Source organism: Gouania willdenowi, assembly GCF_900634775.1.
Source record: "Gouania willdenowi chromosome 24 unlocalized genomic scaffold, fGouWil2.1 scaffold_320_arrow_ctg1, whole genome shotgun sequence".
In the NCBI taxonomy this organism is placed as follows: Eukaryota; Metazoa; Chordata; class Actinopteri; order Blenniiformes; family Gobiesocidae; genus Gouania; species Gouania willdenowi.
In genome coordinates this window covers 4314907-4341383 of record NW_021144848.1, presented here as the reverse complement: position 1 = coordinate 4341383, position 26477 = coordinate 4314907, and the positions used below count along the sequence as shown (strand labels likewise).

The following is a 26477-nucleotide window of genomic DNA, read 5'->3' as shown; positions in this document are numbered from 1 at the left end:
ATGGCTGAGCGTGTGTTGGTTCAGAAGGTGAAGAAGGAGTTGGACTTCCTTCAGTTTAACAACTTAGTGTGTGAGACACTGGGAGGGAAGGTCAGTGTGTGTGTGTGTGTGTGTGTGTGTGTGTGTCTGTGTGTCTCCTGACCTCCTCCTTATGTTTTCAGGTGATTTTTGCTACAGATGAATGGTTCGCTCCAGCCTCTAACCTGCTGAAGGTCAGTGTGTATCCAAAAGTTAGCAGTTAGCGTTAGCAGTTAGTAGTTAGCATTAGCAGTTAGCAGTGTCAGCTTCACAGGACCAGGTGGTTGGGTGGTGGCGGGGGGGTGGGTTGTCTCTGACTGTAGGTGGAAAATCACCAGAAAAACAGATTCAGAGAGAGAAGGAGGTCTTTGTCATTTAGATCCATGATAGCTTTACATGTATCAGGGTTATAGATTACAACATGTATCAGGTTCTATTCGTGAGATGTCTCACTATGGGATGCACACTCCTATCTTCAGCCCTCAGAATCAATCTGCCAATCTCAATTGGCTGGTGAAACATCTTCTCCCTCTCAGCATATCTCATGTTTTTTATCAGCTCAACTGTCCTCAGATGGATCTTCGGTTTCCAGTCAACGAACGCTGGTAAGTATAGATGCATTGCTTGGACCAGATCAGGTCGAGAAGCCTGCGCTCACCTTGCTCTGCTTGGTTGAGTGCTGTCCTGTTCATCACCAGTAGGTATTGAACCTCCGAGCCTCGGCTCCGGCTGATGGCTCTTTCCCAACGCTGATGCTCCGGTAACTGCCCCACTCTATGCTCCACACCGCACAAGTTCCAGAGCTTTCCAGACACCAGCACACAGCTGTTGTCTCGAACCCTCAACGCCTCGGTGCTCCTATGCACATTGGTCCTCCTCTTAGGCGCTCACGCTCCAGTGTACAGCCCAACTCCATGCTTCATACCACCGGTATCCAAGCTTCCAGAAGCCATCACACCAGCTGTCGTCTCAAGCCAAAACGCTGTCCTCGACGTCCTTCAAAGCTCCTGTACACGTCGGCATGCATCCTTGATATCTCCCTGCCTGCTTCAGCACAGAAATGGAGGCCGAGGCTCCAAATGAAAGCAAATTCTCCCACAATAAGTAGCACGGTGACGGCACCCGCTGTTCCCCCTCGGTGGGAGGCCTCGGCCCCGGGCCCCCGTCATCACACTGTCACCCTGGACGTGCAGTGAGACATGCTCGCCCCAAGGGAAGGGCACTGTTCCACCAAGAGAGGGCACCACCACATCACGGATGGAGTCTCTCATGGTGAGTAGACCACAGCGTTTTACCCAAACTCTCCCTCAAAAAAGGCGAGAGATGGGCCACGCTAGCAGCCCCGCCCTGGGTCGGTGCTCTTCCTTGAGACGTAATCTAGAGTGGTTTTGTCATTCCTGCAGGACCTGATTGACAAGCGCAAAGCCTCTTCTACTGTGAAAGTGTATTTGGTGGCGATCGCCGCTTGTCATATAGGCTTTGGGGAGAAACCGGCAAGTCAGCACCCGCTGATCTGCCGGTTTATGAAGGGAACGTGCAGGCTCCTCCCCGTGTCCAGACCACTGGTGCCACCGTGGGATCTGGCGGTGGTTCTGGAGGGACTTAAATTTCTTCCTTTTGAACCGCTACAGGAGACAGACTTGAAGTTTGCCTCTCTGAAAACAGTTTTGTTACTGGCTCTGGCGTCAGCTAAGCGGGTCAGTGACATCCATGTGCTATTGTCACACTGGGTTGTGGAGGCCATTGCTTTGGCTTACTTGTGTCAGGGTCTGACACGAGTCACGAGTTGGACGTCACTCCTCATATTTGTCAGCTTTTACATCCTCGACGTGATGTGTACAGACTTCTGCCCTGCGGGCTGGTATCCACTTGATAAGCATGTCTGCAATACGGGAGCTACCACATCCCATAGTGAGACATTTCACAAAATATTATGAAATAGAACTTTAGGTTATTTACATAACCCTGGTTCTATGAGTAATAATGTATGAGTGAGATGTCTCACCAGACCACCCTTCTTGCTCGAACGAGTGAGAAGAGGTGAGTGTTTTGAATGGAGGGTGTTTGTCCGCCTCTTCCTTTTATAGGAGGTCGGAGTGTCCTGGCGGCCGGACATGTTTTACCAGCCAATCAGGATTGGCAGATTGATATAAATGCTTCTGATGGCTGCAGATAGCAGTGTGCATCCCATAGTGAGACATCTCACTCATATTACTCATAGAACCGGGGTTATGTAAATAACCTTAAATAACCTAAAGCGTATCAGGTTATTGATTACAACATGTATCCGGTTACTGTCTATGTTTTTTTTTCACAATTTGTTTATTGATTTTTTCATTAATAGGACGAATAACAACAAACAACAAGAATCCACAAAAACCCTCCCTCAGCAAAGAAAGAAAAACAATTATAATAAAATAAAATCACATATAATAATACAATAACATAAAAAAGCAAGTGATCATAGATAAGAAGTAATATACAGAAAATAATTTTAATAAAAATAAAAATAAAATAAATAAAGGCCTTCTTATGATGATGGTGGTGGCACCAATCGTTGTCTAGTCACAGACAGTTGTACATTTAGGTCATCTATAAAGTATAAGAAAGACATTTCTTTAATCCACTGACTGCAGTTATTAGGTCCTTCAATATCTTTCATTTTAAAGCAATCACACGTTTGTAACAGACAGAAAGTGATTAGTTTGCATTTCTTTACATTTGCAGAGAAGCCTTCAGGGTAAATATGGAGTAAACATCATTTTACTTCCACTGGATTAACACTATTTGTCACTTTAGAAATCACTTTAACTAGCTCACTCCAGAACATCTGGAGCTTTAACATTCCCACATGCAATGGAACAGAAGACCAACTTCCTCTTTGCATTGGATATGCATTGATTGTCAGGAATATCAGGATTGAAGTGGTGTAATTTAGCTGGTGTAATATGTCCTGAGAAACCATTTATACTGTAACAGTTTGACTTTAGTATTTATGGTTTGGGCCAGAAGGCGTGTCCTCTCCCATTCCTCTACTTGGAGGTCATTTTTCTATGCAGACAGATATGAAAGAGTTAGTAATAGATCATAAAACCTAGACAGCTGGTCTTTGTCATGTACATGTTTTAGTGTGAGTTCTTCAACAGTCGACAGCGGAGGTTACAGGGTGGTTTAAATTTGGGAGTAAATACAATTATTGATTTGCAAGTATTTGAAAAAATGTTTCCTTGGAAGGTCATATTTATGTTGGAAAGACAATAGAGTACCTTCGTTATACAGATGTTTTATTTTGTTCAGGCGTCTCTCCATCCACTGTTTAAAGTTATTATTTTCCCAAATAGAAAGTTTAGAAGCTTCATTCAGAAAGGTGTGGGCCACATGTCAGACTGGTATAGTGTTATTGATGAATGGGTTTTGTGCCTTTTCAAAGTATTTTAGTTTGTGATGAATAAAGGTACATCCACAATGGAAGTTCTATTGTACTATTTTCTATCTCTACCCAAGCTGGAATCTCTGTATCCCAAAAATAAAAGATTGCAGCTCCAAGTGGAGCTGCCCAGTAATAAAGTTTAACGTTAGGTTGTCTAAGTCCTCCACGATCATAAGGTAAGTAGAGAACAGCGTCTATTATTCCATATAAAGCAGGTGAAGCTTTTTTTTAGTGTGGAAAGGAAGGAGGCTGGTGGGGGGAGGGATTGACTGTAATACATATAGAAATGTAGGTAGAATTGACATCTTGATAATATTAATGCATCCTATCATAGAGATATGCTTTGTGCCTCATTCCTCTAAAGATTCTTCTATTTCTTTTACCAGGGGATCATAGTTGATTGGTAAGATGTTTCCAATATCTGTGCTTATTTTAATTCCTAAGTAGGTGAATCCTTCCATGGCGATAGCAAACTGTGTATGGACCTTCTGTCTCCTCTTTATTCAGCAGCAATAAGGCACTCTTACCACTATTGATTTTATAACCAGAGAATCTCCCAAAAGTCTCCAGAAGGTGGCGTAGTGCACTCAGCAAGGTTCCCAGACTTGTCAAAAACAAAACAATATATATATATTGTTATGTCTGTGATTTCAACCGATTGACGAATCGCCACGGCCAGAGGTTTGATGGATAATAAGAATAGTAAAGGGGACATGGGGCAACCCTGGTGTGTAGATCTGCAAAGATTAAAAGGCTTTGATATTTGGTTATTAGTTATAATCTCTACTACTGAATCTTTTTAGTGTATCAAAAACATACCTCCACAAAAGCCTTTTCGGTATCTAAGGACAGGATAGCATGGTCCTTGGCATTTTGTTTAGTATATAAGACATTTAACAACCTACGTGTGTTATGAAATGCTTCTCTGCCCTGAACACTTTGGTTGTCAGATTGAGTATGACTTTTTCAATTTGCTTAGCCAGGGCGTTGCATAGTATTTTGGTGTCACACGACATTAAAGAAATGGGATGATATGATGCTCTTTCTGATGGAGATTTACCTGGTTTTAACTGGAAAGAAATGTCATAGGATTCATTAAACATCTCTAGGAGATGTGGTAGCAACTTCCCTGAGAATGTCTTCTATATTTCTACAGATAAACCATCGAGCCCTGGTGCCTTCCCACTGCTCATACCTCTCAAAGCCTCTGATAGTTCTTCAACACATAACCTTCTCTCAATATCCATTTTAGCCTCCTCAGCTAAAGTTGGGAATTTAAGATAGTCAAGAAACTCATTTTGTTTTTCTGAGCTGCCTGGGTATTCACATTTATACAATTCTTCATAATATTTTGTAAAGACATTATTTATTTCAACCGGATCAACCAGATTTTTTTCCATCTTCTAATGTAATAGAGTTAATGGCTCTGTGTGTTTGTATTTTTTTAATTCATGCTAACAGCTTCCCATCCTTTTCTACCTGGTCGTAATATGACTGCTTTAGCCATAGCATTGGGATTTCAATATGAGAAGCTCTTGTTGTTTTTCCAGGATAACGCTGTCATAAAGTTCTTTGACTCTTTGTTTGAGATTGTCTAGTTGTGCACAATATACTTTGGATTTGTATTTAGTGTAGCTTATTATCTGTCCCCTTAAGTATGCCTTGAATGCTTCCCATTTTATTGAAGGACTTTTTTGGTTTGTATTCAGAGAAAAGTATTCATCTATTTTGCCATCAAGAAATGTTACAAAATACAGTAAGCAAAACATTTAACTGTGAGCCAGATAGCAAAATAATAGGTGACATGTAGGTGGTAGTGTAACCAAGGAGCAGATGACTTCAGGGTTTGACAGCAGTTTACTATCGATCAAAATATTATGGACAGAAATACAATCAACCATCATTTATTCTCACAAGAACGTCTTCACTCCTGGATGTAATGAACACTTCACATGTACGTTCTTGTCTTTGACCATAATTAATATAAAATAGTGTTTGTATCGTTACCTTAAAAATAACATCATGGGTGATCACAGGTGGGCTGGATAAAGCAATCCGTAGCAGACATTCATGCTCCGAAGCTTGACCTTAACTCCGTCAAATTGCCACTGACGGGTTTCGGCCGATAAATCTGGCAAGAAGCTGACTCGTTGATTTTCATACTGCACTTCCCTCTGCTGTCTGGCTGCTCTCAGTGTCTTCTCCTGGTCCATAAAGTTTAGGAATTTCATAACTATTGGTCTGGGCGCTGAAGACTGACTCGTGGTAAATTTGCTCACCCTGGTGTGTACGTTCAATTACCGGGGGTGAGAGAGTCACCCAGCACTTCAGGAAGACATTTTTCCAAAAAGATGAATATATATAGGTCTGTAGGTCAGTCTGTAGGTCAGTCTGTAGATCTGTTTGTAGGTGTGTCTATAAATCTGTCTGTAGGTCAGTGTGCAGATAATAACAGACTGTGTGTCTCAGAGAGATGTTCCAGTGTTCGTGTCGTCAGCCTTCACTGAATGTGGAAAATGGATGGATGGATGGGAGACAAGGAGGAAGAGGAGTGCTGGTCAGTCACTGACATGTCTGTGAGCCTGTCTGTAACCTGTCCATAACCCATTTGTAGACCATGACTGTAAACTGCCTGACTCTAACCTGTCTGTAACATGTCTGTAATGTGTCTAATCTGTCTGTAACATGTCTGTCTCTAACCTGTCTGTAACCTGTCTGTAACCTGTCTGTAATGTGTCTGTAACATGCAGTGTTGGGAATGTTAAAAAAGTAATTAGTTATAATTAATCACTACTTGTTCTAAAAAGTAATTGAGTTAGTAATTGAATTACTCTATAATAAAAGTAACTCATTACTAAGTAAAGTAACTATTTGTGTTACTGTTAAAAAAAGGTCCTTTATGTCAAATATATCATATATTTTAGATGTGTGTCGTTATGAGGTGTTACATTAAATTATAGTTGTTTACAACAGATGTGGACAAAGTCTTCACTCCTGGATATAATGAACACTTCACATGTACGTTCTTGTTTTTATCATAATTAATATAAAATAGTGTTTGTATCATTACATTAAAAATAACAACTTTTCATCAGATTGTTCCACGCTCACCATCTCTGCTGAGTCATCACATCTGGTGTGTGTGTGTGTGTGTGTGTGTGTGTGTGTGTGTGTGTGTGTGTGTGTGTGTGTGTGTGTGTGTGTGTGTGTGTGTGTGTGTGTGTGTGTGTGTGTGTGTGCTGGCACTCCTCCTTAGCCAATCATAATCTCTCACCTTGTTTCTAACCCACCTCCTCACTACAGCTCAGTATGAATCCAGGGAATTTTCAGATCAGTTTATTCAATCAATGCATGTAACGCACCACATTTAACGTTCACGTTAACGATAACGGTGTTGTAACGGTGTAAAAAGTAATTAGTTAGATTACCCCGTTACTGAAAAACAAACACTGTTACATAACGCCGTTATTTTAAACGCCGTTATTCCAAACACTGGTAACTTGTCTGTAACCTGTCTGTAATGTGTCTGTAACATGTCTGTAATGTGTCTGTAACTTGTCTGTAACTTGTCTGTAACCTGTCTGTAATGTGTCTAACCTGTCTGTAACGTGTCTGTAACTTGTCTGTAACCTGTCTGTAACTTGTCTGTAACGTGTCTAACCTGTCTGTAATGTGTCTGTAACATGTCTGTAATGTGTCTGTAACTTGTCTGTAACGTGTCTGTAACATGTCTGTAATGTGTCTGTAACTTGTCTGTAACGTGTCTAACCTGTCTGTAATGTGTCTGTAACAGTGACGTGCTGTGACCACTAGGGTTGGGTAGGCACGTTGCAAATGGAGACCACCAATGACAATTTCATATGTTTCTGCTGGCAAGTGTTAATTCAATTCAAATCAACTTTATTTGTATAAAACAATTTCCAACAAAGTCATCTCAATGCGCTTATCAAAATATGAAATTTATAATAAGAAAGAAAAAACCCAACAAGATCCACATGAACAAGTATTTATCATCTAACAAAATCAACATCATAAACACCATTAAAGAAACATAAACATTATTTACTATAGCCTCCATACTCTCCAACAACATATATCTCATGACACGGCAGCACATCTGTTGTTTGTGTTGGAAACACAGAAACATGGAGAAAAAGGCAACAACAACAACTCAGAACATCCTCAGTGAGGAGCATCCACAAAGTCAATCCTTCCTTTTGTTCCATTCACTGTAGAAAATACCAACAATGTTCTGATCTTAGCTTTGCTGAAGGTCTGGTAGCTCAGGTGTTGGTCTCCATCTTTTAAAAGATGTTGTTTTTCCTCAAAACAAAGTTTCTCTATCATCTCTAGCGCTGTCATCCTGACTGTAGTGTTATCCCGCCCACTAGCTAGAGAACGTAGCAGCAGCAGTCACGTGTCATCTATTCACTAATGTACTGTGAACTTACGTATAGCATTTAGCATAGCACAGTTACTTGCAAAGGCAGATCTCTACACTGCCTTTACGCGTAAATGGATGTCATATTGGGGACCTGACTGCGCATGTGCAAACACGTAAAATCACGCAATGGGAACAGAGGCAGAAGAGCAACGTGCCTTTGGGAGGGGGCGTGGCCTCCCTCTGCCTTACAGCGGAGCGAAAAAAAAAAGAAAAAAAGACTGCAGCTGTTCCAGGAAATAGCGCTGTTTAGTAATTTGGGCTATGAAACGCACAAAATGCGGACACTTTCAAACTTATAGGTACTGTAGGCTATTGGAAATGGAAAAATAAATAATTTATAATTTAAAAAAAAATAATAAAAAAATAAAAAAATAATAATTAAAATATCAATTCACCCTTGGGTAGGCACTGCCTACCTTGCCTACCCTAACGGCACGTCACTGGTCTGTAACATGTCTGTAACGTGTCTGTAACCTGTTTGTAACATGTCTCTAACAGGTCTAATCTGTCTGTAACATGTCTGTGACCTGTCTGTAACGTGTCTGTAACATTTCTGTAACGTGTCTGTAACATGTCTGTAACTTGTCTGTAATGAGTTTGCAACGTGTCTGTAACCTGTCTGTAATGTGTCTGTAACATGTCTGTAATGTGTCTGTAATGTGTCTGTAACATGTCTGTAACTTGTCTGTAATGAGTTTGTAACGTGTCTGTACCCTGTCTGTAATGTGTCTGTAACATGTCTGTAATGTGTCTGTAATGTGTCTGTAACATGTCTGTAACTTGTCTGTAATGAGTTTGTAACCTGTCTAACGTGTCTGTAACATGTCTGTAACTTGTCTGTAATGAGTTTGTAACGTGTCTGTAACCTGTCTGTAATGTGTCTGTAACATGTCTGTAACTTGTCTGTAATGAGTTTGTAACGTGTCTGTAACCTGTCTAACGTGTCTGTAACATGTCTGTAACTTGTCTGTAATGAGTTTGTAACGTGTCTGTAACCTGTCTGTAATGTGTCTGTAACATGTCTGTAACTTGTTTGTAATGAGTTTGTAACGTGTCTGTAACCTGTCTAACGTGTCTGTAACATGTCTGTAACTTGTCTGTAATGAGTTTGTAACGTGTCTGTAACCTGTCTAACGTGTCTGTAACATGTCTGTAACTTGTCTGTAATGAGTTTGTAACGTGTCTATAACCTGTCTGTAATGTGTCTGTAACATGTCTGTAACTTGTCTGTAATGAGTTTGTAACGTGTCTGTAACCTGTCTGTAATGTGTCTGTAACATGTCTGTAACTTGTCTGTAATGAGTTTGTAACGTGTCTGTAACATGTCTAACGTGTCTGTAACATGTCTGTAACTTGTCTGTAATGAGTTTGTAACGTGTCTGTAACCTGTCTAACGTGTCTGTAACATGTCTGTAACTTGTCTGTAATGAGTTTGTAACGTGTCTGTAACCTGTCTGTAATGTGTCTGTAACATGTCTGTAACTTGTCTGTAATGAGTTTGTAACGTGTCTGTAACATGTCTGTAACTTGTCTGTAATGAGTTTGTAACGTGTCTGTAACCTGTCTAACGTGTCTGTAACATGTCTGTAACTTGTCTGTAATGAGTTTGTAACGTGTCTGTAACCTGTCTGTAATGTGTCTGTAACATGTCTGTAACTTGTTTGTAATGAGTTTGTAACGTGTCTGTAACCTGTCTGTAATGTGTCTGTAACATGTCTGTAACTTGTCTGTAATGAGTTTGTAACGTGTCTGTAACATGTCTGTAACGAGTTTGTAACGTGTCTGTAACCTGTCTAACGTGTCTGTAACATGTCTGTAACTTGTCTGTAATGAGTTTGTAACGTGTCTGTAACCTGTCTGTAATGTGTCTGTAACATGTCTGTAACTTGTCTGTAATGAGTTTGTAACGTGTCTGTAACATGTCTGTAACTTGTCTGTAATGAGTTTGTAACGTGTCTGTAACCTGTCTAACGTGTCTGTAACATGTCTGTAACTTGTCTGTAATGAGTTTGTAACGTGTCTGTAACCTGTCTGTAATGTGTCTGTAACATGTCTGTAACTTGTCTGTAATGAGTTTGTAACGTGTCTGTAACATGTCTGTAACTTGTCTGTAATGAGTTTGTAACGTGTCTGTAACCTGTCTAACGTGTCTGTAACATGTCTGTAACTTGTCTGTAATGAGTTTGTAACGTGTCTGTAACCTGTCTGTAATGTGTCTGTAACATGTCTGTAACTTGTCTGTAATGAGTTTGTAACGTGTCTGTAACATGTCTGTAACTTGTCTGTAATGAGTTTGTAACGTGTCTGTAACATGTCTGTAACTTGTCTGTAATGAGTTTGTAACGTGTCTGTAACATGTCTGTAACTTGTCTGTAACATGTCTGTAACTTGTCTGTAATGAGTTTGTAACGTGTCTGTAACCTGTCTGTAATGTGTCTGTAACATGTCTGTAACTTGTCTGTAATGAGTTTGTAACGTGTCTGTAACATGTCTGTAACTTGTCTGTAATGAGTTTGTAACGTGTCTGTAACATGTCTGTAACATGTCTGTAATGTGTCTGTAACTGTAACGTGTCTGTAACATGTCTCTCTGTCTGTATTGTGTCTGTAGGTCATGACTGGTGCATCATTAATCTCGGGGTTCCTGGAGTAATCTTTGGTGTAGACGTGGACACTTCCTTCTTCACAGGAAACCACGCCCCTCACTTCTCCCTCCAGGGGGCCTGTCTGAGTACGCACATCCTCATCATCATCACCTTCATCACTGCCATCAGCGTCCCTCACATGTGATCGTTTTCCTCCTCAGATGCCCCGCCCCCTTTCACCCTGGAAGGTGACCGAACGGGACATGCGGCCTCTACCTCTCAGATGGAGGCTGTAGCCAAGGTAACGAACTGACCGTTACCATGGTCATGTGACAGCTTCTCTGATGACGTCATTTGATTGACAGCTGCAGTCGGAGGCGTGGCCTGAACTGGTGGGAGTGTCCCCACTTCAGCCTGGTTATTCTGACACATGCCACAACTATTACAGAGTAACGTTTAAAGAGAGAGTTACACACCTGAGACTAAACATGTACCCAGGTACACACACACACACACACACACACACACACACACACACACACACACAGAGAGACACACACACACACACAGAGAGACACACACACACACACAGAGACACACACACACACACACACACACACACACAGAGAGACACACACACACACACAGAGAGACACACACACACACACAGAGACACACACACACACACACACACACACACACACAGAGAGAGACACACACACACACACACAGAGAGAGACACACACACACACACACAGAGACACACACACACACACACACACACACACACACACACACACACACACACACACACACACACACACACACACACACATACACACACACACACACAGAGAGAGACACACACACACACACACACACACACACACACAGCGAGAGAGAGGCGGAGCTAAACGTGTCCGCTAACTTGTAGGTTGTGAAATATGGTTTCACGAACCACAAAGAAATACTTTTAAACACTTGCTGTACATTCAACTGACATCAAAATATTGTTTTCAAATATGTAGAATAATTGTGAATGTATCAGTATCAGAAGTAGTTTTAATATTTTAGTTCATTTTTTACAGGCACCTTTTTTGTTTGTCAAATGTATTTAAAAGAAACTAAAACTAAAGAGAGAATGTTCTTTAATTGTCAAACCTCGTCATAATTTTATTTATTTATATTTTTTTAATAAATAAAAATAATGTTTATGGTCTCGGCTCCTGAAAGTCTTGGTTTTGTCTTGGTCTTGAACACAACGCTACTAATCGGTCAGAACATGTGGTTTTATAGATTTTACAATGTCTGTATTTTATAGTCAGTAGTTCTACATCAGGACTCGCTGATTATTGTTGTTATTGGTGTTTATGTAAACACCACCGCTATCAAAGACGATCAATGGATCAATGACGATCTATTATGTATCCTGTTATCATCAACTACCTGGATTTCACCAAGCTTTCAGCTTTTTCCTAATTATTTATTCTTCCTTTCATACATTTATTTATTGTTATTATGTACAGTATGTATGGGTAACTGTGTATGTGTGTATATGTATGTATATATACTTATTATTTTTTAAATATAATTTTTATTGCATTAGATTGTTTACTATTGAGTGGATGCTTTGTTATTTGTGGTTAAAAATGGAGATGAATAGACTGACTGTTTCTTTAAGTCAAATGTGAAGTCGACTAGACTTCTACTGTAATTGTGATTGTAACTGTGGTGTGTTTTTAAATTGTGGAACCGAGTGACCTCTAGAACATGAGAAGGTTACGTTAGTAGAAAGTGGGATCCTGTTGGTATTTAGGATGTGGATAGGTTGGGTTTTTATTAGAGAGTGGGGTGTGGGAGGGGCGTGGCTCAGGAACCACATCAGAACTGAGAAGCTACTGCTTCTTGTGTACATGGTCTATCAATGTGATGTTAATCAGTCTGTTCAACTTAACAACGTAATGACACATTTAAAGCAACTCACCTCATAAACACAATCAGAGTTACGGCAAGCCGTGAAGACCAAAGTTTATTATCATGAAAAAAGTATTGAATGGGAAATATAAGCGTGAGAAATGACAAGTGTGGCGTGTGATGTGAGAATGGGTCAAATTGTGTGACTGTCACACTCAAAGCGTGAGGCTTGGCAGCTCTGTAAAAGCTAATCCTCAGATAACGCCACTCCTTTCCATCCTGTGTCCTAATGTCTGTTCCCTGGAGAACAAACTGGACCTGGAGCTGGATTTAAATGTCAGACAGGAGATGATGGCAGTGGTGTTTCCATAAACATCAATAACAACTGGTGTAACAACGGTGAGCTAGTCTCATGTCACTGCTCTCCTGATGTAAAATTACTGACTATAAAATACAGACATTGTTCTCCATGATCTACTATAACTTTTGTCAGTCTGTAAAACTCCACGTTTTTCACATTCTGACTGATTATTACAGCCAAAAACACAGCAATATTTCACCATTTCCTCTCAAAATTCGGGATTTGCTCATTTGTTGCTGTTTGTAAACCTGTTGCTTTTCTCCAAAATGGTGACTTCTGGGTTGATGACGTGCTGTGAAAACCCTCTATTACTTCCATCAGTGCTAACATAATGTGTAATTAGCAATTTCCCCTGGGATTAATAAAGGAAATCTGATTCTGAATATGAATAAAGAATATTAAGATTGTATTGTTCACAAAGCACAAACTCGCATTCAACTAAGATATATTCATGCTTTTCTGGGTTTTTAGTAAAAATTCTTAAACAAATATGTTTTTGTACAAAAACAAAAAAAACTTCACTTAGTCCAGAACATTCCAGAGAAGTATAAACTAAACAGTGTAAAATATTTATAATATCTGTAAATATCATGAAATAAACAGAACAACTGATGAAGATGATGAATTTATTCTGAAATAGTTTTTCTACATAACAGTTGATAAGTTGAGTCAGACGATGCTATCTGTAGCAGCGCTTCTAGCCCCGCCCACATCCTCTACCACAGAGTGGTCGACTAATAATAATAATAATAATAATAATAATAAACTGTCACTACAATCATTAATCATTGACTTTGTTCATTTGTCACTCATGGATTTATTATTGGTTCTGAACCCTGTCTGAGTGTCAGTGTGGATTGGAGACACTGTCTGCTCCACTAGGACCATTGTCCCTGTTAGCTGCTACATGTTAGCATTGATGCTAGCTGCTACATGTTAGCATTGATGCTAGCTGCTACATGTTAGCATTGAGGTGTTAGCTGCTACATGTTAGCATTGAGAGTTAGCTGCTACATGTTAGCATTGAGAGTTAGCTGCTACATGTTAGCATTGATGTGTTAGCTGCTACATGTTAGCATTGAGGTGTTAGCTGCTACATGTTAGCATTGAGGTTCTAGCTGCTACATATTAGCATTGAGGTGTTAGCTGCTACATGTTAGCATTGATGTGTTAGCTGCTACATGTTAGCATTGAGGTGTTAGCTGCTACATGTTAGTATTGATATGTTAGCTGCTACATGTTAGCATTGAGGTGTTAGCTGCTACATGTTAGTATTGATGTGTTCACTGCTACATGTTAGCATTGAGGTGTTAGCTGCTACATGTTAGTATTGATGTGTTAGCTGCTACATGTTAGCATTGAGGTGTTAGCTGCTACATGTTAGCATTTAGGTGTTAGCTGCTACATATTAGCATTGAGGTGTTAGCTGCTACATGTTAGCATTGAGCTGTTAGCTGCTACATGTTAGCATTGATGTGTTAACTGCTACATGTTAGCATTGAGGTGTTAGCTGCTACATGTTAGCATTGAGGTGTTAGCTGCTACATGTTAGCATTGAGGTGTTAGCTGCTACATGTTAGCATTGAGGTGCTAGCTGCTACATGTTAGCATTGAGGTGTTAGCTGCTACATGTTAACATTGAGGTGCTAGCTGCTACATGTAAGCATTGAGGTGTTATCTGCTACATGTTAGCATTGAGGTGATAGCTGCTACATGTTAGCATTGAGGTGATAGCTGCTACATGTTAGCATTGAGGTGTTAGCTTCTACATGTTAGCATTGATGTGATAGCTGCTACATGTTAGCATTGAGGTGATAGCTGCTACATGTTAGCATTGAGATGCTAGCTGCTACATGTTAACATTGAGGTGTTAGCTGCTACATGTTTAGTATTGAGGTGCTAGCTGCTACATGTTTAGCATTGAGGTGTTAGCTGCTACATGTTAGCACTGAGGTGCTAGCTGCTACATGTTAGCATTGAGGTGCTAGCTGCTACATGTTAGCATTGGTGCTAGCTGAGGCTAACAGAGCTCCACTGATCCACAAACTCTTTCTCTAACAATGTTCACACAACTAGGCTTTAGTTCATCCAGTGTTTTTATTCAAAATAAAATTATTGTGTGTGTGTGTGTGTGTGTGTATATTGCGTGTGTGTGTGTGTGTATATGTGTGTGTGTGCAGATGGAGGGATCGCTCGTTTGCGTGTGTACGGTGTGGGACAGAGGGATTGGTCGTCTGTCTCCTCCAATGAGATGGTAGACTTGGTAGCTCTGACCAATGGGGGAGTCTGCCTCGGCTACAGCGACGCCCACTTTGGTCATCCACGCAACATGATTGGTTAGAATCAGTGACTTAGAGCCTCTCATCCACACACACACACACACACACACACTGAGGTCACTGTGTGTGTGTGTAGGTCCAGGGAGAGCTGACAGTATGGCTGATGGATGGGAGACGGCGAGGAGAGGAGACAGACCTAAAGATCTGAAAGTACACAGACATTAATGATCAATGTGATTAATGATCAATGTGATTAACAATGAATGACCTCTGACCTCCTCAGGTGGATCACAGAGGGATTCTACAGGTGTCAGGATCAGAGTGGGCCGTGTTCAGACTGGGTCACAGAGGACGGATCAGAACCATTGAAGTGGATACCAACCACTTTAAAGGTCTGAGTCATCTTTCTTTTTATTAAACAGTGTATGATTACATGTTCTTTAGTTTTACCCCATATACATTAAACAGAACAACAACAAACAATGAATAAATTAAATTAATAATAAAAATAAAAAAGGGGGCGGGTGCAGGGGCAGGTCAGCGGGCTACTCAGATGCTGTAGATGTGGGTCTCTCAAAGTAATCCAGAAACGGGCGCCATAATTTATAAAATTTGTTTTCAGATCCGCAAACTGTGTATCTAATTTTTTCCAGATCCATACAGGACATTACATATTTTATCTACTGTGAATGTGAAGGGCCATGGAATCTTTCCATATGAGTCATATACAGTAGCTGGTCTGACCAGCAGTAATAAGAAATGTAGCATTCTGAGATTGTTTTTTGACAAGTTAAGATCTGGGGCTACACCATACATAGCACAGGTTGGATCTGGCTGAATTTGGTGATGCAGGACCTCTGAGATTGTGGTAAAAACTAAATACCAAAAATGGACCAATGAAGGGCAGGACCAGTACATGTGAATCAATGTATCTACTACACTTTCCACAAGTTGGGTCCACGTCTGGATAAATGCGTGCTAACCTAGCCCTGGACCAGTGCACACGATGCATGATCTTAAAGTGGATAAGTGTGTGTCGAGCACACATTGATATATTGTGGACCTGGCCAAGGATAGACTCCCACACATTATCCATAATGGTAGTGTTTAAATCTTGTTCCCATTTACATTTAATCACATCAACAGAAGAGAATTGTAAATTTGAAATGAAGTTATACAAAACCGATATCACGCCCCTGGAGGTTGGTTAGACTCACAAAAAGTTGTCGATTGGATTATCTGGAGGTTTTTGAGGGAACTGCATTGTCAGCAACTGGACTCTGAAGTGAGAAAAACTGGACCAAAACTTTTCCTAAACTGACCAAATTCTGAGAGACTGATGGTCTATTATATTATTACTAAGTAAAGGCATTGCACGAGGAAATGATGAGCATAAAGTTACAGGTAAGTGAATCTTATTGTCCACATGAGACTCTGTGATGACAGACGGTTCCAAGTAAAAGTGTTTCCAATACAGCGTAGATCTGATATTTGTGGCCCAATAGTCGTGTTGAACGTTGGCCAAGGCCAGACCTCTGAAGGTTTGGGTCTTTGAAGGAGAGCTTTCCTCAATCTTGGGTGTTAACATTCCAAAGAAATGAAGTGACTAAAGAGTCCAAAGATTTGGGAATCAAGATAGGAATACATTGAAACAAATATTAAAACTTTGGAAGCGAGATCATTTTAACAGAGTTAATTCTACCAATCAAGGAAAAAGATAACGTAGACCAAGTGTTTGCTTGCATTGATCAAATAGGGGTAGAAAATTATTTTTAAACAAGTGATGGAACTGTTTAACACAAATCCCAAGGTAATTAAATCGATCAAAAACTACTTTAAAATGAAAATTTGAGCTTTCTCATTAATTAAAAACAATTCACTCTTGTTCTAATTAATTTTATACCCAGAAATCTTACTGAAAGTATCTAATATTTTAAGTGCGGCAGGTAAAGAAGTGAGCGGATTAGAAAAAAATAAAAGAAGATCGTCAGCATAAAGTGAGACTTTATGCTCAATGCCACCCCTTATAATACCTTTTATCTCTCTACTGTCCCGGACTATGATTGCGAGCGGCTCAATTGCCAAAGCAAAAGCAAAGGGCTTAAAGGACAGCCTGCATCGTTTCACAGTAAAGCTTAAAATAGTCAGAATAGTGACCAAGGGACGAGCATAAGAAGTTTAATCAAAGAACAAAACAAAGAATCAAAACCAAATCTTTTTAAAGTGAAAAACATATATCACCACCTCCATGATGACATTATCTGCTGCACTGTATATATATATATATATTTATCCTTTATTCTCTATCTATCCTTTATTTATCCCTCATCCTTTATATTTATCATTATTATTATTATTGTTGCTGGGTTGTTCTTTGTTTTTGTATTTTTGTTGTTGTTTGTTTTGTTCACCAACTACCAAGACAAATTCCATGTACTGTCCTTAAAACTGTACATGGCCATTAAAACATTTCTGATATTCCACTCAACTCTATCAAATGCTTTTTCAGCATCAATAGCAATGAGACATTCAGGTATCGTGTGAATAAAAGTGTAAATGATATTAAAGATTGTCGATTCTTAAAGATTCCTGTTTGTTCAGGTGAGATTATGGATGGAAGACTTTTCTCAAGCCTACAGGCCAGAAGCTTCAATAATATTTTACCGTCAGTGTTTACAAAGATAAAGGCCTGTAAGAAGCACAATCCTTTTTAAGCACCATGGAAGTGCAGGCCTGGTAACATGATGGAGGAAGTGAACCAGATTCCAGTGATTCAATGAAAACTTGACAAAGAAAAGATCATCAAACAATCTGTGGAAAACCCATCAGGACCTGGAGATTTCCCTGGTTGCATAGATGATATTATTAACTCTTTTGTGATGGGGCTTCAAGAATTTGTTTAAATTCCGGGGGAAGTGAAGGGATCTCAATAGAATCAAAGAAATTGTGCGAATCTTTTAAATCCACCATAGATTCTGGTTTGTATAATTTTGAATAAAATGTATTATTAATCACCTTCTGATCAGATGACACATTATCTGTTCTAACTTTGATCTAATACCTCGTAGTTGATGGACTTTTCACCATGTTCATAAAACTCACTCTTAGAAACCTGTACTTGGTGAGTGGAAAGTAGATTGAGCTTCGTTTGTAAACTCAGGCGTTCTTTGTACAGAGCAGGTGATGCTGATTCAGCATATTGCCTGTCAATGTTCAGAATCTGGTCTGTAATGGTTCTCTGCTCCTGCATCGCAGAACGTCTTTAAAATGCTGCCAATGAAATGATTTCTCCTCTGAGGAATGCCTTCATAGCCTCCCATACGTTCTATTCTCATTCAGAATTCATCTGAGAGGAAATGTTTGTAAGTAATAATGGATCAAGTCTCTATGATCAGAACAGTTGTACTTTCATAGCTACAAGAATTTACTGTTAAGTAATAAATGATCAATAAAAAAAGCATCTATATGGTGTACATGAGAAAACAAGGAGTATCTCTGACTGTACGGCACAAAAACCACCAGGGCTCTGAGAGGCTCCAACCCTCAAGGAACCATTGAACATAAGGAGGATGTAATATTGCATCCATATACAAATTAAAGTCTCCTCCAAGAATCAATGAATGGGTCTTTAAGTCCATAACGATTAGCTAAGGTCACACGCTTATTACAGAAACGCCCATTTTTATCTGATACAACTGTAGAGGAAACAAATGGAATATTATGATCAATAAGAATAGCAGCACCTCTGGCCTTCACTTTAAAATGATCATTAAAAACTGTCCTTCTCAACATTTCACCAGACGTGAATAATCTGAATTATGCAAATGAGTTTCTTGCAAAAATACTTCCTCAGACTTGAAATGTTTCAGACGTGTTTTATTAGATGATTTAACATCTTCACATTCCAACGAACCAGAGTCAGATTATGATTCATTCACAAAGTGTCATCATTTCTATACATTGTGTAGCCCAAAGAGAAAGAGGAGGGAGGGGTTTAAAATAAAAATCATAATAAAACAAAAACAGTAACTACAAATATATATATATATATATATATATATATATATATATATATATATATATATATATATACCCCAACAGGCTGCACAAAACAACAGCAACCGACTGAACTCTTGCTCAGTTCTCGTACCAATAAAGTCCTTCCAAACTACAAGCCCTGCCTTATATTAACGTTGTACCAACACTAAAATGGGCCAAAAAATAAACAAAATATAACCAACATAATTTGAACAGCTGAGACTGCTCTACTATCATGACAGCGCAGTTTAATAGTAGCAGTTACAGGAATGAGTATCCGACGCGCTCAGTCAGTCACGTTTTAGTTGAAAAATCTTAACTAATATTTCGACCAGTAACGTCTGTTTCAAGGCGTTGATTTCCCTCCGTGGTTTGGATGAAGTAACATCCTTGTATCGGGTTCACTGCTTCTGGACGTCAACGTTGTAGTCCTCATAAAAATGAAGCTTATGTCCACAGTACTCCAGGTTCCCACGGTGTCTTTGTGCCTCTCGTATCACCAAATCCTTGATCTGAAGGCAGTGAAAGCAGATTATGACGGAGCAGGATTTCTCAGTTGAGGCCCAGATGAGCTTCTATCCAGCTCCATCCAGCTCCATCCAGCTCCATCCAGCTCCATCCAGCTCCGGAGGGAAATCAGTGTCTTTGCGCCGAAAACTTCCACAAGCAGCTGCGAGAAAAACTCAGTGGGCCGTGAACCCATCATCCACAGACTCCAGTAAACCCACCAACCAGATGTTTTGCTTACGGCTCCTTCCTTCCAGGTCAGAAAGTTGTCTTTAAAAGTTTGTTCTCCTCTTGTATTGACTGACACGTAGCTTCAAGTGCAGCTAATCGCTGCTAACGTCCTCTGCATTAGTTTCAAAATCACCGATGCTCAGCTCTTGATTCACAACATCAGCTTGAATCTTCGTCAGATGAAGCCTTAAAATCAGCCACTATAGCAGTTCTGTCCTGTTTAAGCAAGACAATAAGCGTCTCCAGAACCACTGTCACTGTCTTTACCTTCTCTTCTTGTTTTTTATCAGCAAAGAAAACAATCACTGCTCTTGTTAAAACCCAAATAAAGCTAAATATCAGATAAAAAGGGAGGGTTTTATAAGTAAAACTGCAAAAGGTATGACAGGAGCCCACATCTCTAACTGATTCATCTCTAACTGATTCATCTCTAACTGATTCATCTCTAACTGATTCATCTCTAACTGATTCATCTCTAACTGATTCATCTCTAACTGATTCATCTCTAACTGATTCATCTTTAACTGATTCATCTCTAACTGATTCATCTCTAACTGATTCATCTCTAACTGATTCATCTCTAACTGATTCATCTCTAACTGATTCATCTCTAACTGATTCATCTTTACTGATTCATCTCTACTGATTCATCTCTAACTGATTCATCTTTAACTGATTCATCTTTAACTGATTCATCTTTAACTGATTCATCTCTAACTGATTCCATATCTAATGATTCATCTCTAACTGATTCATCTCTAACTGATCTCTCTACTCTAACTGATTCATCTCTAACTGATTCATCTCTAACTGATTCATCTCTAACTGATTCATCTCTTAACTGATTCATCTCTAACTGATTCATCTCTAACTGATTCATCTCTAACTGATTCATCTCTAACTGATTCATCTCTAACTGATTCATCTCTAACTGATTCATCTTTACTGATTCATCTCTAACTGATTCATCTCTAACTGATTCATCTTTAACTGATTCATCTTTAACTGATTCATCTTTAACTGATTCATCTCTAACTGATTCATCTCTAACTGATTCATCTCTAACTGATTCATCTCTAACTGATTCATCTTTAACTGATTCATCTCTAACTGATTCATCTCTAACTGATTCATCTCTAACTGATTCATCTCTAACTGATTCATCTCTGATTCATCTCTAACTGATTCATCTCTAACTGATTCATCTCTGATTCATCTCTAACTGATTCATCTCTAACTGATCATCTCTAACTGATTCATCTCTAACTGATTCATCTCTAACTGATTCATCTTTAACTGATTCATCTCTAACTGATTCATCTCTAACTGATTCATCTCTAACTGATTCATCTCTAACTGATTCATCTCTAACTGATTCATCTCTGATTCATCTCTAACTGATTCATCTCTAACTGATTCATCTCTAACTGATTCATCTTTAACTGATTCATCTCTAACTGATTCATCTTTAACTGATTCATCTCTAACTGATTCATCTCTAACTGATTCATCTTTAACTGATTCATCTCTAACTGATTCATCTTTAACTGATTCATCTCTAACTGATTCATCTTTAACTGATTCATCTCTAACTGATTCATCTCTAACTGATTCATCTCTAACTGATTCATCTTTAACTGATTCATCTCTAACTGATTCATCTTTAACTGATTCATCTCTAACTGATTCATCTCTAACTGATTCATCTTTAACTGATTCATCTCTAACTGATTCATCTTTAACTGATTCATCTCTAACTGATTCATCTCTAACTGATTCATCTCTAACTGATTCATCTTTAACTGATTCATCTCTAACTGATTCATAGGTAACTCTCCTGACTCGTGCTGTGTCCATGGCTGTAATCTGAGTCCTGAGGAGGAGCAACTGTGGAAATCAGTTGAGTGGGAGGAGCTTCTCCCAGCACAGAAGGTCAGAGTGATTCCTTATTATTATTAATAGTAATATTATTGTTAATATAACATTATTATTATTTTCATTAGCTCCTCCCTCACCACCGTCATCACTTCCGGGAGGCGGAGCTGACAGTACGTAAACCTGTCAGTCATGTTCGCGTCATCATAGCACCTGATGGAGGTATCAGCAGGCTCCGCCTATGGGGCTGCTGTACGCCAATCGACTCAGCCAATCAGAGACGAGCCACATCCAAACTGTGAGAAGAAGAAATGATAAATAAATAAATGATCATCATCATAATGTTTATTTTACAAACAATGAGATAAAGGTTTTCAACTTTTAACTTCACAATAAGAGAAAAATTAGCTTGTGCTTTTATTTTGAAGAGGATGTACTTCCACAAGAGTTCACTTGTGAAATAGTTTCTAAATCTGAACTGGATTAAATGAATCGGGTTTATTTAATCTGGTGAGAAAATTGATGACAAATTAACTGTTAACAAAATAAAAGCCTTAAGGTAGGTTAGCTTAAAGTAGGTTAGTTAGCTTAAAGTAGGTTAGTTAGATTAAAGTAGGTTAGTTAGATTAAGGTAGGCTAGTTAGCTTAAAGTAGGTTAGTTAACTTAAAAGTAGGTTAGTTAGTGATTAGTCATGTTTTGGTGTTGTCTTAAATCACTCTAGGCTCTGCTCTATGGGATCAAATTGTAAATGGACATGATTTATAAATGACTTTATCACCACTGAAACAGTCTCAAAGCTCTTCACATATCAGCTCATTCACCAGTGGGACAGGACTGACACTAGTCGACCACTGGGAGCCACTTAGGGTTCAGTGTCTTGCCCAAAGACACTTCGACACATAGTCAGGTACTGGGATCGAACCCCCAACCTCTCCATCAGAAGACGACCCTCTACCACCTGAGCCACGGTCTCCCTTATCAAATTAGGATCATAAAGATTTTGTGTGCGTAAAAAAAATCCGTTTGTAAGAGAACATTTTTAACATTTTTAAGTATTTTGCAGACAAAATGTCCAACATTTGATCCCACACTGCCCCTCCTATAAAACATATCACCTGTAGGAGTAGGTGGGACTGACGGCTATAGTGAGTATTGAGTAGTTCGTTAGCATAGCGTAGATGTTATGGTATAGACTGGGCGTGTCTTAACTTGTCCAAGGGGCGGGGCATAGCGACAGATGAATGTCTTCAAGCTGTGGTCTGACATGGAGATGGGCCGCATGTGGAGGTCTGCGGGACACGGAGCTGACTCTGAGGACCTGGAGGACACCCTGAGGGGGCGGGGCTACAGGATGACCAGGCGCTGATGGACCTGGGGCGCAGCCCAGAACCAGGACTCAGAGCTCTATTTTTAGTGTCCTGTCCTGCTGTCACTGATTGGGTGCTGATGCTTTTATTTTGACATTCACTCTGCGTCACTGTTTCATGCTCACAGAGCGCTGTGTTGCCATGGTAACATACAATGTGACAGAAACACAAAGGCTGCTCCCAATGATTCAAAGACAGAACGTGAAACAGGAAGTGCACAGAATAAATGACACGGGCTTCCTGTTTCATCATGCACTCAGCTCTTTTATTTTGTAATCTTCTTTAGTCACATGATCATTTTGGAGAGCACCGAATCACATGATCAACAACAGCGTGACAACACAATAAATACACTGAAGCACTACTCAATACTTACTGATCACATTTTAACACTAAAAGGCTTTTCCTCTGAAGGAGCTGATGAAGTCTTATTTTGAAATCATCTTTCCAGTTCTGGGGTTAAAACAGACGAAGCTTCACTTCACACTTTTCATCATCGATCAGATCAAAACATTTACACAAACAACACCTTCATACACTGAAGCTAACAGAGAGCTAACAGTGAGCTAACATGCTAACACAGCTAACACTGAGTGTAACAACACTGTTACTATGGAAACCTTTTCAGTCAAACTTGAGTTTTTAATCTCTTACTCTGTGTGTGTGTGTGTGTGTGTGTGTGTGTGTGTGTGTGTGTTGTGTGTTCACACTGAGTGACTGAGCTAAAGTTCCAGTATTTCCTCTAAAGACAAACAGACACGTCTCAGCATGCAGACGCTACAAACTCACTGAATCACTAAGAGTCAACGCCAGGTGCCGCTCAGCTCTTCCTAAAGAGGCTCCTCCCTCTGAGCGGCGCCTGGAGGTGAACCATCGGTGCTCTCTGCCCTCAGCGCCATCTCACAGGATGCTCTCTCGCTCTTCGCTGAAGGTGACGGCGTCGGAGGTGACGGTGCACACTCGGGGCGGGTCGCCGGGCTTCAGGCTCCGCCTCAGGTGGACCACGCGTACATTCTCGTTGTTGGGCGTGGGGCGCGTCGTGTCAGGTGGGACGATGACGGCGGTGGAGGCGGGGCCAGGCTGGCGGTTGGTGTTGTTGTTGAGCGTGACGCTGCTGGGCGTGTAGTTGAGGTTGAAGGGGCGGGGCCAACCGTCCTCGGGGCTGCTGGCAAGCAGACTGACGCGGTCTTCGGAGCAGATAGACATACGGGTCACGGCTGGGTCCTGCAGATTCCGCCCCACGGCCAGCAGCTCCGCCTCCTCATCCTGGAGGGAGTGGTTTGGTGAGCTTTCGTTGGAGCGCACGCCGGAGTCGGAAGAGTCCTTTTTGTCCAGCGTGACGTCAGACAGGAAGTCCTTCCCCTTCATTGGCTCGGCCAGCTTGTCGGACTCTTCTGATTCGTCGTCACTGGCCAGCTTCTGGTAGCGCAGGCCGCCGCCCACCTTCAGCTTGGGCTCGCCCTTTCGGTTCAGAGTGTTCTTCAACCCATGCTCGCCCTTCTCGTCCTCCTCTGTGATTGGATCCAACGCCTCCCCACCTGGCTCCGCCCCCTCTGCCTTCACGCCGCTCCTCTTGCTGAAGGCCTTGCGAGCGTCCGGCTCCTCTTTGCCTCGGTCCTCGGGCGGTGCCAGGAAGTGTCCGGGCTGCGGTTGGACGGGTCGTTCTCCAGCACCGCCGGCATCTACCTGGGCCATTTGGGCGATGTAGTCCTGGTACGCGCTGCGATACTCGGCCTGCTGACGATCCGTCAGACGAACAATGTCATTGGATGACTCCTGAGAGTTCAGACTGTTCATGCTCGTTGTACGCTGAGCGCCACCCTGTGGATGCACCAGGAACACTGTTAGCACCCCGGACAGCCCCTAATGCTAACCGAAGACACTATATAATGCTATTGCTGACAGTAATATGTTATGTAAATGCAAACAGTGATACACTGTAAAAGCTAATGATAACAGTAATCATGCTAATGCTAACAGTAATACACTATAAATGCTAATGCTAACAGTAATACACTATATATGCTAATGCTAACAATAAGATGTTATGCTAATGCTAACAGTAATACAATATATAATTATAATGCTAACAGTACTGCATGATATAATACTAATGCTAACAGTGATACACTATATAATGTTAATGCAAATAGTAATGTATAATGCTAACAGTAATATGCTATGTGAATGCTAACAGTAATGTATAATGCGAACAATAATGTATAACGCTAATGCTAACAGTATATATAATGCTAACAATAACTATATATAATGCTAACAATAACTGCCTAACACAGTGTGTGTTACCGTCCAGGGGCCCACGGGGAGGCGTGTGGGCTCGTCCAGATCCTCAAAGCTCAGGTTAAAGTTGTAAACGTCCGCGTTGACGGAGCTGAGCGGAACGGAGGAGGAGTGGCGAACGGTGGGCGGAGCCAGAACGCTGCCTCGCTCACTTACATCATCCTGGAGGAGGAGCTGAGACTCCACCTGACGGAGGTCCAACACCTGGAAGGACAGGGTTCACATCCTCTCAGTGTGTGTGTGTGTGTGTGTGTGTTATTGTGTATGTGTGCGTGTGTGTTACTGTGTGTGTGTTACTGTGTATTTGTATGTGCGTGTATGTGTTACTGGGTGTGTGTATGTGTGTGTTACTGTGTGTGTGTTACTGTGTGTGTGTGTGTGTGTGTTATTGTGTATTTGTATGTGCGTGTGTGTGTTACTGTGTGTGTGTATGTGTGCGTGTGTGTGTTACTGTGTGTGTGTGTGTGTGTTACTGTGTATGTGTGTGTGTGTTACTGTGTATGTGTTACTGTGTGTGTGTGTGTGTGTGTGTTGCTGTGTATGTGTTACTGTGTATGTGTGTGTGTGTTACTGTGTATGTGTTACTGTGTATGTGTGTGTGTGTGTTACTGTGTGTGTGTGTGTGTGTGTGTGTGTGTGTGTGTGTGTGTTACTGTGTATGTGTTACTGTGTATGTGTGCGTGTGTGTGTTACTGTGTGTGTGTGTGTGTGTGTGTTACTGTGTGTGTGTGTTACTGTGTATGTGTGCGTGTGTGTTACTGTGTGTGTGTTACTGTGTATGTGTGCGTGTGTGTTACTGTGTGTGTGTTACTGTGTATTTGTATGTGCGTGTATGTGTTACTGGGTGTGTGTATGTGTGTGTTACTGTGTGTGTGTTACTGTGTGTGTGTGTGTGTGTGTGTTATTGTGTATTTGTATGTGCGTGTGTGTGTTACTGTGTGTGTGTGTGTGTGTTACTGTGTATGTGTGTGTGTGTTACTGTGTATGTGTTACTGTGTATGTGTGTGTGTGTTACTGTGTATGTGTTACTGTGTATGTGTGTGTGTGTGTTACTGTGTATGTGTTACTGTGTATGTGTGTGTGTGTGTTACTGTGTGTGTGTGTGTGTGTGTGTGTGTGTTACTGTG

The 26477-nt window shown here is 40.6% G+C and overlaps 2 protein-coding genes across 5 annotated transcripts in view; one reads left to right on the top strand and one right to left on the bottom strand.

The window, feature by feature from the left end:
• allc (allantoicase) lies at nucleotides 1-21983 on the top strand. Its single transcript, XM_028440730.1, has 11 exons — nucleotides 1-90; nucleotides 162-212; nucleotides 5918-6005; nucleotides 10503-10622; nucleotides 10698-10777; nucleotides 10842-10974; nucleotides 14932-15087; nucleotides 15167-15240; nucleotides 15314-15422; nucleotides 21635-21738; nucleotides 21810-21983. The coding sequence occupies exons 1-11, from the start codon at nucleotides 1-3 to the stop codon at nucleotides 21981-21983; spliced, it is 1179 nt and encodes a 392-aa protein (XP_028296531.1).
• Nucleotides 21984-23292: 1309 nt separating this feature from the next.
• The window catches only part of kidins220b (kinase D-interacting substrate 220b), a 32874-nt gene continuing 29689 nt past the window's right edge, over nucleotides 23293-26477 (bottom strand). For all 4 annotated transcript variants that reach the window (XM_028440472.1, XM_028440473.1, XM_028440474.1 and 1 more), the window contains 2 exons: nucleotides 25357-25554; nucleotides 23293-24870 (listed from right to left, as the gene is read on the bottom strand). In XM_028440472.1, the coding sequence (XP_028296273.1) occupies nucleotides 23950-24870; nucleotides 25357-25554 (1119 nt within the window). In that variant the 3' untranslated portion in view covers nucleotides 23293-23949. The remainder of the gene's footprint in view (nucleotides 24871-25356; nucleotides 25555-26477) is intronic.

What these genes read in the sequence shown, in the direction of transcription:
- allc (XM_028440730.1), top strand. Translation starts at nt 1, where the DNA reads ATGGCTGAGCGTGTGTTGGTTCAGAAGGTGAAGAAGGAGTTGGACTTC. An exon ending in GAGACTAAACATGTACCCAG is followed by an intron (nt 10,975 to 14,931) that starts GTACACACACAC and finishes GTGTGTGTGCAG; the next exon opens with ATGGAGGGATCGCTCGTTTG. An exon ending in TCATCCACGCAACATGATTG is followed by an intron (nt 15,088 to 15,166) that starts GTTAGAATCAGT and finishes GTGTGTGTGTAG; the next exon opens with GTCCAGGGAGAGCTGACAGT.